At 35.5% G+C, this 13001-nt stretch overlaps 1 protein-coding gene across 2 annotated transcripts in view; it reads right to left on the reverse strand.

Annotated features, from left to right (window-relative positions):
• Positions 1 to 13001, reverse strand: part of LOC118185717 (A disintegrin and metalloproteinase with thrombospondin motifs 9-like) — a 690813-nt gene that overhangs the window by 296926 nt on the left and 380886 nt on the right. For both annotated transcript variants that reach the window (XM_085807434.1, XM_085807433.1), the window contains 2 exons: positions 9150 to 9213; positions 2979 to 3096 (listed from right to left, as the gene is read on the reverse strand). In XM_085807434.1, coding sequence (XP_085663560.1) covers positions 2979 to 3096; positions 9150 to 9213 — 182 coding nt within the window. The remainder of the gene's footprint in view (positions 1 to 2978; positions 3097 to 9149; positions 9214 to 13001) is intronic.

The following is a 13001-nucleotide window of genomic DNA, read 5'->3' on the forward strand; positions in this document are numbered from 1 at the left end:
ACAAATCAAATATCTTAAGCTAACATTCCAACAGCACTATTTCCGCCTCTTTCTCAAAAAACTGATATCCATTCATCAGTAAAATTGCTGAGGAGACAGCACTAAATTGCTGCTCATTCAAGATTCCTTCCCACTGCTCCCATATGTGAGAAGATTCCCATACTGCAGCCGCACCTTCCAAAACAATGTTACATAAAAATAGCCTTAAAGCAGAGTAAGCAAGGAGCAGTGTAGCACAACTATTTTGTTTTGAAATTTTAATGTTTTAGTTGCCTTTCAAGAGGTTAATTGATATTCTTAGCTAAAAAGGAATACAATTATTTAAAAATATTTCAGACTTCAACAGTAGTTTATTGCTTCTTTAATTTCTCTCATTGAATAAAATTAAAGATTAAATTTAGATAAAGATTTTAAAATTAACTTAAGATAAAGTTAATTTTTAACTTTAGACAAAGTTTTGCATTATTCTGATTATCTCTATTTACTTTATTTATTTGTCAGCGAAATTTATAAATGAGAGAAATTATGCCATATATATAATATATGGAGATAATGCATTAAAAAGATAAATAGCGCTAACAGTTGCTATTTAGCATATCAAATATTGATTGATCTAAAATTCATTGAATTCCAAAACAAGTTTTTCTAATACTTGCGCAATAGCTACAAAGTAAGATAACAATAATTTATTTACTAAAGAAATATTGATTATATTATCTCCTAATATAAATTTAGTAGAATGTATCAAAAAGAGGGAATCCATATGTAGGAAGTTTAATTCCGAAAATTGTGTTTTAAAGAAACTTGAATGTAAATCATGAAAAAAACTTTTTAAGGGGACTTGAATTTAAATTATGAATAGAAAAATTTCAAACTTTGAAAGAGGAATTAATGTTATTAGAAAGCGATATGATTAAAGCCGGATGAAATTTTCTTTTAAAGGACAATTAAAATGGCAAAAATATAAGAACTTGAATAAAAAATAAAAATTGAAACTATTAATTACATTTATGCATACACGATTCAAAATCATTTCTTGATGAAAATGAAAGACGTAGAAAACAGTTAATACTAAATGGCTCAATGTATTATAAATATACTTTTGGTCAGGTAAGGTGAATATCAGATCACAAGGATCTAGTATTTTAGCTGGCTAGAATCTGCAAGCATAGTTATCGTGAACGAATCAGAACGAATTCCGGGATGATAGCCCCACAAATTATCATCTAAAAATTTCAATTCGTTATTCATGAATTTGTAGGGTTTCCCTTAGCTTGCATAACAAATTATTTTAAGTTTAGTACCTTTCCTGAACCTATTTTTTCCCCTCGCATTTCCTCGCCAGGATGAAAATTTAAAGCTAAGTGAAGTAAGTATAAAATCAGACGAAACGAGAAGTTTATTCAGAGAGTGATTTCACTAGCCAGCGCACATTACCCGTTTGTCCTCGCTGTTACGCTGAGTTATTGATACGCCTTTTTGGCCATTTAAGAAGTATATCGCCGCGTAGGTTGTTGAGTCAGCTTAGTTAGCCTTAAATTAAATTGTTAGTCCAGTATTACTAAAAGGTGTTAAATTAAATTGTTAGTCCAGTCCGGTAGTTTGGAGGTAAAGTGTTCTACTACGGCCATGAAGCTAGTGAATCTTACACGATTCCTCTGCCCCAGCAGCATCTTAAATGTAAGTTATTCAAAATCTTCGAACAAATCCCTTCCACTCTTGATGAATGTCTTCAGAGAATGGATCTGATCATTATACTCACAAATATTACCTCTCCTCAGTTATCCAGATATCGTTTTGACCCTCGTATTCATCACACATTATGATTGAGCGTTTCATGAACAGCCAGAACCGAATTTGTAGTACAGAGAAGAGGATATTGAATCAGGCTGCCTTTTAGTGGTTGAAATCATTTTGGCTGTCATAATTACGAAAATCATGTCCATTTTTGTGAAGAAGTGCCCCCTCTTCAACAGAGGTAACTTGAAAAGTAATGAATAACAAAGTTTTCAACGGAAAATTTATCCAGATATTTATATTATTTCTGCTGGAAAAAAATAAACTTGTAAGTTGTCTGTAAGCATGTCAATATTCTTCATCAATAGTTAATAGCGTTTATTTACGCATCTTATGTGTAAAAATGCAGCGAAAGTTATAGTAGTGCTGAAAATTTGAAAAAATTAACTGCTTATCATCGCCTTAAACTTGTCTTTATCCTTAAAGAAGGGTAGCATTCACCTCAGAATACATCTTCAGACCACCTAATTGTGATTTGCAGTTACTACTGCTGGTAAATTATCGATAAAATTTCAAAAATATAATTTTCTATGATAATTAGCACATTAATAACAGATCTTGGAAACTTGATTACATTCGATTAAAAAATTAGAGAGGTAGTAAATAGTTACTTACGAAGTGATTACGGATTTTGATAAAGATGAAATCAACGATTCATGCAAATAAGAACTTCGAATATAAAAATATAATATAAAATCGAATTCAAATTTGATAAGAATTGCATTGTGGACGCAATATCATCGCAATCGGACATCGTGAATTTACTCTTACAACACAGCTCAATTCACATCTTATTTATTGATAGAGTATTACTTAATATTTTCTTTATCAAGTATCTGATATTTTTCTTATAAATTTTAGCGATATTCGACGATGGAAGAATCATAAGATGCTTTTCTTTTGGGCTGTTACAAAGGGGTCATAAATTATCTTCCGTCAAAAAAATGCAAATCAAAATAATTACAAACGGTAGCTCAAAATACATAGGATTTATTTCAATGAATGAGAAAATGATTTAATTAAAAATAAATTTAAAATTTTCTCCTTATTTCAAAGCTTTAAATTTAAACAGAATCGGTTTGATTTAGAATAAAATAAAACTAATATAACTGACTAGCTATCATAATTTGAAGTAAAAATCTGAATACTTGTACATGAAACATAGAAGGAAAAAAACTTACGCCCTGTGTACTGCGGCACCCATCTGACGGAAGATGGTAATCCAGGTAGATTGAGATCGTTACCATCAAATTCTGAGCATTGCTGTTCTCTGAAATCACGACTATCTGGAGGACATTCCTGAAAAGACAATCGTCAATGAGTACGCCATCGATTGCATGAGTTATTGCAGAATTTAACTTTCTTAAAGTTATGATATATATTTTTTATGAATTATTTTTAAGTGTTCTCTACGTTAGAAATTAAATCTGTCCAAAATAGTTTGCCCGTTTTGCAACAGGTCTAATTTTGTCGGACGGATACATTGAAGTATTTTTAAAGCATTTTACTTTAATAAACTGTACATTAATGTTTACATTGTGCAGCATTCTATTGTAGGTATTACAGGACTTTTTCAGGAAAAAAGATTTCTGAAAACAAATTTATTTTTCTTTTAACAGAGATATGTAATAAACCAGACAGCAACAGAATCTCAATGAAATTTATTTATGTTTTACATTAGCTTACTGAATTGCTCATAATAATCAATGCACAAGGAAGCTTTATTTGCAAAGTGTATACTTCAGCCTTCCAAAAGTAGCTATAAATTATCCAATGGAATTTACTATAAAATACAATGCTATCATATACCTCAATCTTCTAATGTTTCTCAAATTATCAAACTAAATGGTGAAAACATTTACAATTACCACCACACTAAGACGGATATGTAAGACAATTGCCAATATTTCCGGAGACAAAATTAAATAATGACACTAAACATCAACTAAAGGATACCTCAAAAGAAGACTAAATCATCTGAAGACGGTAGAATCAAAGAGATTTCAAGTAATTTAAGGAGGTTTCACCCCATTTACAAAATAAGAGAGGACCTATTCTTAAATAAATTGTCTTCGTGAACATTTTACGTAATTTAATAATAATTTGTTTTCATCTGCGATGAATAAAATCAGAATTTAGATTATAGTAAAGTAAAACTCTAGTCGTCAGTTATTATAGAGGTGAGCCTCACTATCCGTGGATAAAACGCAAGGAAACCTATCGCTGTTACGTAAAATCTAGAACAATATCGAACACTGCACATAATTCGCACTACATACTTAAATAATATAACTTACGCGTAATAATGCAAATAACTATAGTAATAATGTATATAAGTACATAAAATATAAGTACAGTGAAAACCTCAAGGCAACCTCCACAGAAGACCGAAATCGCATGAAACGATGTGTGATCTTCTGAAAGAAGTTCCATGAAATAATTAAATGTACTGTTCGCTACATTACACATTTAACAATGCACTTTCTCTCTCTTTCATACGTAAGAAAATTATAGAATTCATAAGTTTCAATGTATTTCTCTAGAGAGGATTCATGAACATAAGCTACTGGAATACGGAAAAACAAATAAGGCAGATATGCCCAAGGAAGATTGCCTTTGTGGATGGTTTTCTGAAGGAAACTGGCTTATACTTAACCATGGAAAAAATGTGAAAGCAACCATTCAAGTTTTCCAAGATACTTACGATTGAACCAGCTGGTTGAGTAACGTGACGAAAATAATGCACCTACACTTATAGTATCGTGCAGTTTCAATGGACGTTAGAACAATAAATATCATACTTTTCTATTGGTCTTTAATTATTCAGGCTTTAATTTTACCATGCTGGTGCCCGCTTTGGTTATTTGATTATGGCAAAACAAGCAAAAGTTACCCATCTAAAAAGGAATACCTATGTTTAGGATTTTCTAAGGAAAATTAACTCACATTCAGATTACTCATGAATAAAACTACAAAGACTCCTTCCAATCAGACGTTTCTCAGGGAATCCAACCCAAGAAATGATTCGGGTTTTGTTTTCTTATACGTTTAATCATTCAATTCATTAAATGAAAAATTTTGTTTTAACAGAGGATAACCACGATCAGTGAAGAAGGCGTCACGTCTGTTCATCTCTTTTATTTTAAACAATACATCATATTTCCTTTGTAGAATTGTTACGTTTATTTCGGTGTAAGAAATATGGAAAATCAGCAATGCCTTCCCCGGGATTCCAGCTCCAGACCTCCCAACAGCTAGCCGGACGTGTTTCCAACTACACTACAAAGGCATGCTGTAAGGAGGAAGAAAATCTTCTCATCTATTGAGATGTGACTAACAAAACTGTAGAGATCAGAAGACAGGTAACCTAGAAGGAAAATCTAGAAACAAAATAGGAGTATGTATACTATTAATTAAGAGTTTTAATTTTTATGCAAATTAATCTATTAATAAATGAAAATTGCATTTACCCATACTTAGAAATACACCTATCAGTTATACCAACAATGAACTTCTGCATTTGGTTGAGTAGTTAAGAAACGAACGTAATTTCTTTCTAAGGATCTGATTTTAATAATGTTATTTACAACATGCAAACAATTCTTTTAGAGAACACCACAGGTACCACTATTACGTATAACTATTACTGATTTGTACACAGTGGTAGTATTCATCAAGATCATTTTGCCATAGTCATAAGTACTTAAATTCAGATTTCTTATATTACACTGAAGAGCAATTGAATTAGGGATACTTGTCTAGTAGCGCGCAGCACCACTTTTTGCCTTGATGACGGCTTTCTTTCTTTCTACCGACAACGAGGCAGCCGATCCAGTGGGGCAGTTAGCATATCGGACAGGTAGCCCCGCTGACAGAATTAACTTGGTCCGCATGACACACTTTGGTGCATACTGCGCTCAACACGAGTGCTGGGGGGGGGCAAACAAATGTTGGGCGAGTCGACGGTGCAGTGATTGAAGAAAGATGCAATGCGGGTGAGGAAAACAATTTCAGTTTCACATTTACAGAGTTATAGATAGATCGTTACAACTTAAGTGTTGTCAACATTCACAACGTGAACAATAAATGAGTACTGTAGACAGTTTAAATACAGGTACAGGTATTACAGTTATAATCAGCTGAATCGTGCATTAATTAGTATGAATATGAACAATTAACAAAGTGGCTGATAAAAATGTAACATAATGTATCAAATAAGGCAAAATACATAATTCAAGGTTCACGATTCAAGGAAATAAGTATAAACAAAGAACAGAAAAAGCTAATTTAAAATAAAATAAATTGACTACAAGTATGGAACATACGAGGGCTGTGCTGGCGACGAGGATGGCAGCTGAAAATTATTCCAAGCCTACCTTTGATATTACGTGCGATATTAACAAATTCGCGTGTACGTTTCAAACCATAGCGATTTTTCGAATTAACTTCGGCCCATGCATGGATTACTGGCTGTCTGAGGTGATGTTCTGCAGTCTCTCTGCAAACGAACATATAGTGGTCCGGACCTCCTGCCATCCCGCACGACCACTGGTCGTTTTCGCGTCGTATGAAGCGATGCTACTAAGTCATGAAGGAACCATGCCCTGTCAGAAACTGGGTAAAGTAAGGTAAGCCACTTTTTTGAAGCCGACAGACTTTTTGGGAAAAATCTATACTCTTCTGCCAGTAGTCTCTGTCTCCCACAGATGTTGCCAAGGCTTCAATAATTCTCTCTCGAGCTCGACTTTTAAGAACGAGCCTGGGAGCGACACATCAAGTGTGCGAACGGGGGGGGGATCAGTTGCTGCTCTTTTGTCTCTTGCATATGCAATTTCACTACCGAGTATTCCGGTGTGGGTAGGTACCCATGGAGTTTGGGACTATAGTAGTTTGGTGTTTTTATTAAGTATCTGTATTGCTGTGACGAGTGGATTTTTAAAGCATGTGCCTTGATTGCCTGAAGGTTAGAGGTCGAGTATGTATAAATATTGGAATAATTATTTTCCAGCGCAAAGACAGGTGAAGCTTTTAATGCAATCAGTTCAGCCTGAAAAACTGATTTGTGCTGCCTGAGTTTTCTTTACTAGGTCTTTAAGATCTGATTTTCATGTAGAGCACAATAACCGCTACTGGTCCACATTTTTTCTCCTATGGACCCATCGGTGTAGATTGCAGTAGATTTGAACCACGCCGGTGATTTACAGCTAATCCAAATACTGAATTCGGTTGGTTGACGGGAATGCTTTGCTCATAGTCAGTATATATATATAAATCCTATGCCACAAACTTGTTGTCTCTTTGAGTCGGAGTACACGTAATATTGCACTCTCGCGCTGAGCTGAGAGATACAGAGGCGGCAGTACTGAAATCACGTTTAGTGTATTAGTACGCGAGATTTTGTATCCTTGGGATATGCTTAGGAGAAATAATCTTTGTGCTGAGCGTAGCAGATTCTTCATTTTAGTAGTGACAGTTATGCCCCACATAGAGGTCCCATACAGTGCAATACACTCAGCAACTACTGAGTATCACGTCCTAAGCATCTTCGAAGAAACTCCCCATGTTGGTGCTGCTGTCCTGAGCATGGAATGAAATATCCTGTGAAGTAGTCCCTTGACCTTCTTTAAATGAGGCATCCAAGTGAGTGTGTCGTTTGCGATTCGTCTTGGCATGGACAAGACACTGGAAGCAATGGGAAGCCATACGTATCCATGATTCATGAACAACCTCCCACAATTCGCGAAGATTAGAAGGAAGGTAGTCGGAGCTTCAAAAATCTCTCTCAATTGATCGACAGATCAAACCGATCGATTTCAGGTCAGGTTATAAGGTATTTCTCTCTCCTTCTTAACGAGCCTTCGTGGTGTAGTGGTCTGCACGCTCAGCGCGTAATTGAGAGGTTCGGGGTTCGATTCCCGGCAAGGCGTTGCAAATGTTTCACTTCTCCTGCTTCCAAAAAATACCTAAATATACCTACAGCGGCGCCCGAACTAACGTCAGGGATATCCCGGGAACGTTCACCTGTGAGAAACGATGCAATAGGTGCCAGAAGTTCCAGTTCAGTCCCTGTGAAAATTCCCCAGACAAGAATACCACCTTCAACAGTTTGAAAAGTCCCTTGCCGGCAGGAAGGATCCATCGCTTCATGTGGTTTACGTCGTACACCTACTATGCCATCTGCAAAGTGATTCTCAATTCATCATTCCAGGCAACATTTTTCCGCATCTAGACGGTCCATTGTCGATGTCCCCGTGGCCATCCTAATCGTTGCGCCATGTTCTGTGCAGTCAGCAGAGGGATTCTAGTACGACTATGACTCCTGTACTCCATTGAGAGGAGATGTTTTTGTATGGGGTGGCAGCTTACGCGTCGCTGTGCACCAGCGTTAAATTGACGAGTGATCTGTTGCACTGTGGCCCGTCTATCTGCTGTTACAATGCGGGCTAGCCCACGGGGACATCACTCATTCACACGCCGTTGTCCAAGGCAGTTGACCCTGGCTGGAATGGTTTTACTGGAATCGACGTGCTCACAATACACCCTTGACACAGTGGAGCGTGAAACCCCGAGTATCTGCACTACTTCCGAAATGGAGTGACCCACTCGTCGAGCCCCGACAATTTAGCCACGATTAAAAATGTGCTTAGATCTGCAATGTTATCCATTTTGCTTTTGATTGTTACTGATACCGTGAGCAGCACTCCTTACCTTGTCAAACTGCTGCTTACGTCATTTGTAAGTCACTTCCAGGCTTGCGCAAACCTCAGAATTTGCATAACGCCAGCTAGCCCTAATTAAATTGTTTTTCAGTGTATAACTAAAAGCTAGTAGCTTTAATAAAAAGTGTGCAAGTTATGTCAAAATATCACTGCAGGAAATGCTGTTCTATTTTATTTCACCCCCTCCCAAAGTTCTCATTTTTCCAATAAATTCATAAATATTAATATGAAAGCGCTTTGCTGACAAAGCAGATATCCAAACAATAATTATATTTCTAGAGGGGCTGACGGCAGAACTACATGACAAGAGTATAGAAAAACTTGTTTTCTGATAAGATAACAACTCAATTATGTGAGTTCCTACGTGGAATAACAAATGAAAGTATATACTTTGAAAATTAAAAAGGCTTTGTTTAACTTTTTCCCATTTCACTTTTTTTCCCAAAGGGGTATCATTTTCTGTACTCGGACATATCGAACAGAGTAATATCTAAACCTGGACTCTCAGTACCTATAATTAAATTTTTATTGCATTTCTTGCATTAAATTTTATTCCTAGAAGGAAAAAAATTAATATTATATGAAAGGTAGGATATTTAATGAGAATTAAATAGTTAAAAATATGCCACTCACCCCGGTATTGCACGATTTATATTTCACTCGAATTCCTGTACAGTAACGCCCTCCATTGGCTGGTCTGAAAATAAAATTTCATATGTACTTTTTAAACTTAATATTTTAACAAGTTTACATTAACTTGACACGAACATTTCAGGCTATTTTAACATTTTTAAAAGAAACAAATGTTAATCATTCATAAGATTTTGGCACTGGATTCTCACTGGGATGTGACAGTGCCTGTGATCTAAAATTATGTAAATGATTACAATATTAACCGAGGACTAATAAATATAATTTTTTTTAATTTATAGATTTACTATTAAAAAGTAAACAAAAGTTTGTTTTTCAAATTTTCATAACAATTTATCTTTAAATAAAAGAAACCAGTCGGACTATTCATTTAGAGTGTAACATGCTTCACTCGTCAAAACGGCGATCACTTTACATAAAAATAAAATTTGATAAATTTTTCTATTTCTTTTAAGATAGCAAATAATAGCTAAAATAAGATTCGTAAGTCTTGAATTTAACAATCATTTCTGTAATTTCTAAGGCAATCACAATCAGCTAAACATTGCATATTCTATAAAGGAGGTTTATGTAAAAAAGTGAGAGATCTGTCGAAATGCGGAAGTAGTTCCTTTTCTTTCTAATTAGGCTAGATTAGCTAGGGAAAAATATGAGAATATTACACGATTTAAATAAATCATTTTGAAATATCTTTTATTCAGTAATTTTTAAGCGAAATTTGCGATGTCTTATAACCAACAAAAAGCCGAATCAGCTTTGTTTAGTTCAAATAAAATTTTGACCTAAATAACGCAGTCAGTCTAGTAGCAGTGATACTAATTTATATTAATAAATTCATAACTCTTCTTGGAACAGTAAAAACCTAATACTGCAGAAAAAGTCGAAAAATAAACGAAAAAAAGAAAACTAAAGAAAGCATATCAAGGGAGGTACGGAGTGTTACATTTTTCGTAACATCTCATCGGAGTCGATGCTGCAAAAACATGTAACACAGCAGTCATGTTTAGTCAGTTAAGTCCTTTTGTCACTGATGTCCATATCAAAACTTGTAAACTAAGCGTTTCCCGTTGTATATTAATGGGACTGTTTGCTAATCTTTGGCCACAGAATGCATCGCCATAATTTTGCGGTTTTATCTTAAGACACTATATTAAGATAGTCATCGCGTTCGCTTGTTATTCATGTTCAGCGTTTCGTAACTCGCAAACTATGCCTTTCTCTCAATATGTTGATACGGCATTTTTTGTAGTTTGGCGAATGCCAAAAAAATCAGCTGCAAAAGAAGCTATACAGGCAGTTCAATAAAAACTGCTTTAACAAAATACTTGCAAAAAGCTATGAGAAAAAGGCCTAACTGCTTAAAGATATGTAAAGCTAAATCTTAACGAAGGTAAAATGAAAGCATAAAAGCGCTTTCTTAATCGTTGAATTGAGAGGTTGTAGAGATATTAGGATTTTGGAAGCAGAAGAGATGAAAAATGAGCAAACGCCCTCGCCGTGAATCGAACCACGGACCTCTGGAATCCGCGCCCAGCGTGCAGACCACACACCACGAAGGCATGCCAAGAAGGCGGGAGAAATGCCTTATATACTTCCCCTTTTAAAGAGCGATTGGGGTTTTAGGGGACTCAATCGCCAAATGCTGGGTGTGGAAAATCATCATCCAACACCCTTTTAGTTCGGGTGCCACTTGTAGAGACATTAGGATTTTGGAAGCAGGAGAGATGAAAAATGAGCAAACGCCTTCGCCGGGAATCGAACCACGGACCTATGGAATACGCACCTAGCGTGCAGACCACCACACCACGAAGGAATGCCAACAAGGCGGGAGAAATACCTTATAAGGTGAAAACTCATAAAACTGTGATTATCATAGATTACTGAAATATTAGTTTTTCTTGAGTCAGCTTACTAATGACTAAACGAATAAAACTACGGAGCACAAACATCATTTTAAGCGTTTTGATTTTCCACAAGACGGCAAAAGCCTAAGGATTCAAGTAGTTTCCTCAATGTGCAGTACAAACATCACTTCCTGTACGAAAGAATTTTACAAAATCAACTCTAGGGAGATAGGTTTAGCATATTTTGTCGCTGTTAATTTATCTAACCTTATCTGTATTCTTATACAGGGCATTTCGAAACTCATGGGAAAAACTTTAAGAGGTGATAGAAGACATCTAAACATACAATTTTCCCCATACAGTGCATGGGCGGAGAGTAAGCGATGAACCCCTAGATGGCGCTGTAATGGAAAGCATAAAGCGAGAGTTTTCTCACTTCGTCATTTCTAGCCTGGATTTCAGAAGGCATTTCGATGTACAGTAATCAGAAAAAAGCGGACATGCATTTTTATGTATGGTCTTGCGAATGGGATTGCTTCGGAAGACAAAAGACTGTACAGGCAGAAGACACGTGCCAGACCGGGATCCTTTGCCACTGGCATGGATGATACAGGGCGTGGCAGGCGTGTGTCGAAGCCACAATTTGTAGAGGATATTCTGCAAAGAATGGAAGATGGTCCGGATATTAGCACGCGAGAGGTTTCCAATGTCGTGAATATGCCCCACTCAGTTGTTTGGCGAGTATTACGGGACGAAGAATTACACCCCTACCGTGTACAGAAAGTGCAAGCCTTAATACCTGCAGATTATGCGCCACGTGATGAATGCACCTTTACTCGTGAAGGCATTTCTAATACGCATCTTTTTATCACCTCTTAAATTCCCCTCTCGAGTCTCGAAACACCTTGTATAGTAAAACCAAGATTGTTCCGTGCTGCATATAATCATTCGTTTTAAATGACACACTTGCCCGCAGAAAATTTCTGAATAAAATTATACGTTGCTTTCCAAAATTATCCTTACACACATAAAAATAATGACATTTCATAAGATAACCAATCGATCTGATCTTTTTTTTTTTTTTTTTTTTTTTTTTTTTTTATTATTTTTCAGTGTAAAATGCGAAAAAGTTAAATCTGATTTCCGTTTTCCAGTCTAGTTTGACTAACTTACTTCTAAAATTCAAAGGACATAATTAGCTGAAACTCAGTACATGGCAGGTATGATGCGTTTTCGTGGTTTTCCCCATGTGTAACGTGTATACGAGCCAGTTTCCCTTAGAAAGTCCTCCACGAAGGCATCCCTCCCTTTAGGCAGATAGCCCTCGTGTGCTTTGCCATAATTAAATAAAATAATCCATGACAGATATGAAATAACATGCATTTTATATCTTATAATACGACATTTAGGTTTTTTTTTTTTTTTGTTTATTTGATTACCGCAATTCGCTTATATGCGGCACTTATAACTAGGTTTATAACGGTTCTAAAAATAGATGGCAGTATTTATCATTTATGTGCAGACTAGTAGCGTGCCTAAAGAAGAAGGCCTGTGACCTTATTACTGAAGAGGAATTCCTTAAGTGCAGATCCCAGGTCTACAAACTAAAGTTTCTTTTTTTTTTTTTCTTTTCTTCTTTTTTTTTTTTTTTAATGAACACCTCTATATACCTGGTTACCTTTTGATAAAAAATGCAAGTAACCTGAAGTTATTTGGCACTAATGGAAAGTAATGATAGAATTGAAAGACGTATACTCATTCAAGATTCCTAACACATATACTTTCGCATAAGAATTTTCATTTGAAATTCAAATCTTAGATAGGTATCATGAAAGATTTTGCAAAACGTTTCGCGTGAGTAAACATATTTTACTGTTAATTATTTTATATTTTATACAAAAGTTACGCTTCTAATCATAGACCTTTTAATAAAGGCAGTGACTAACCAATGGGGAAATATTAAGGATCTTTGTTAATAATTTTACCTTGT

This window comes from Stegodyphus dumicola, chromosome X1, assembly GCF_044657685.1.
Source record: "Stegodyphus dumicola isolate Sdum_Otavi_A_Nest chromosome X1, ASM4465768v1".
Classification (NCBI taxonomy): Eukaryota; Metazoa; Arthropoda; class Arachnida; order Araneae; family Eresidae; genus Stegodyphus; species Stegodyphus dumicola.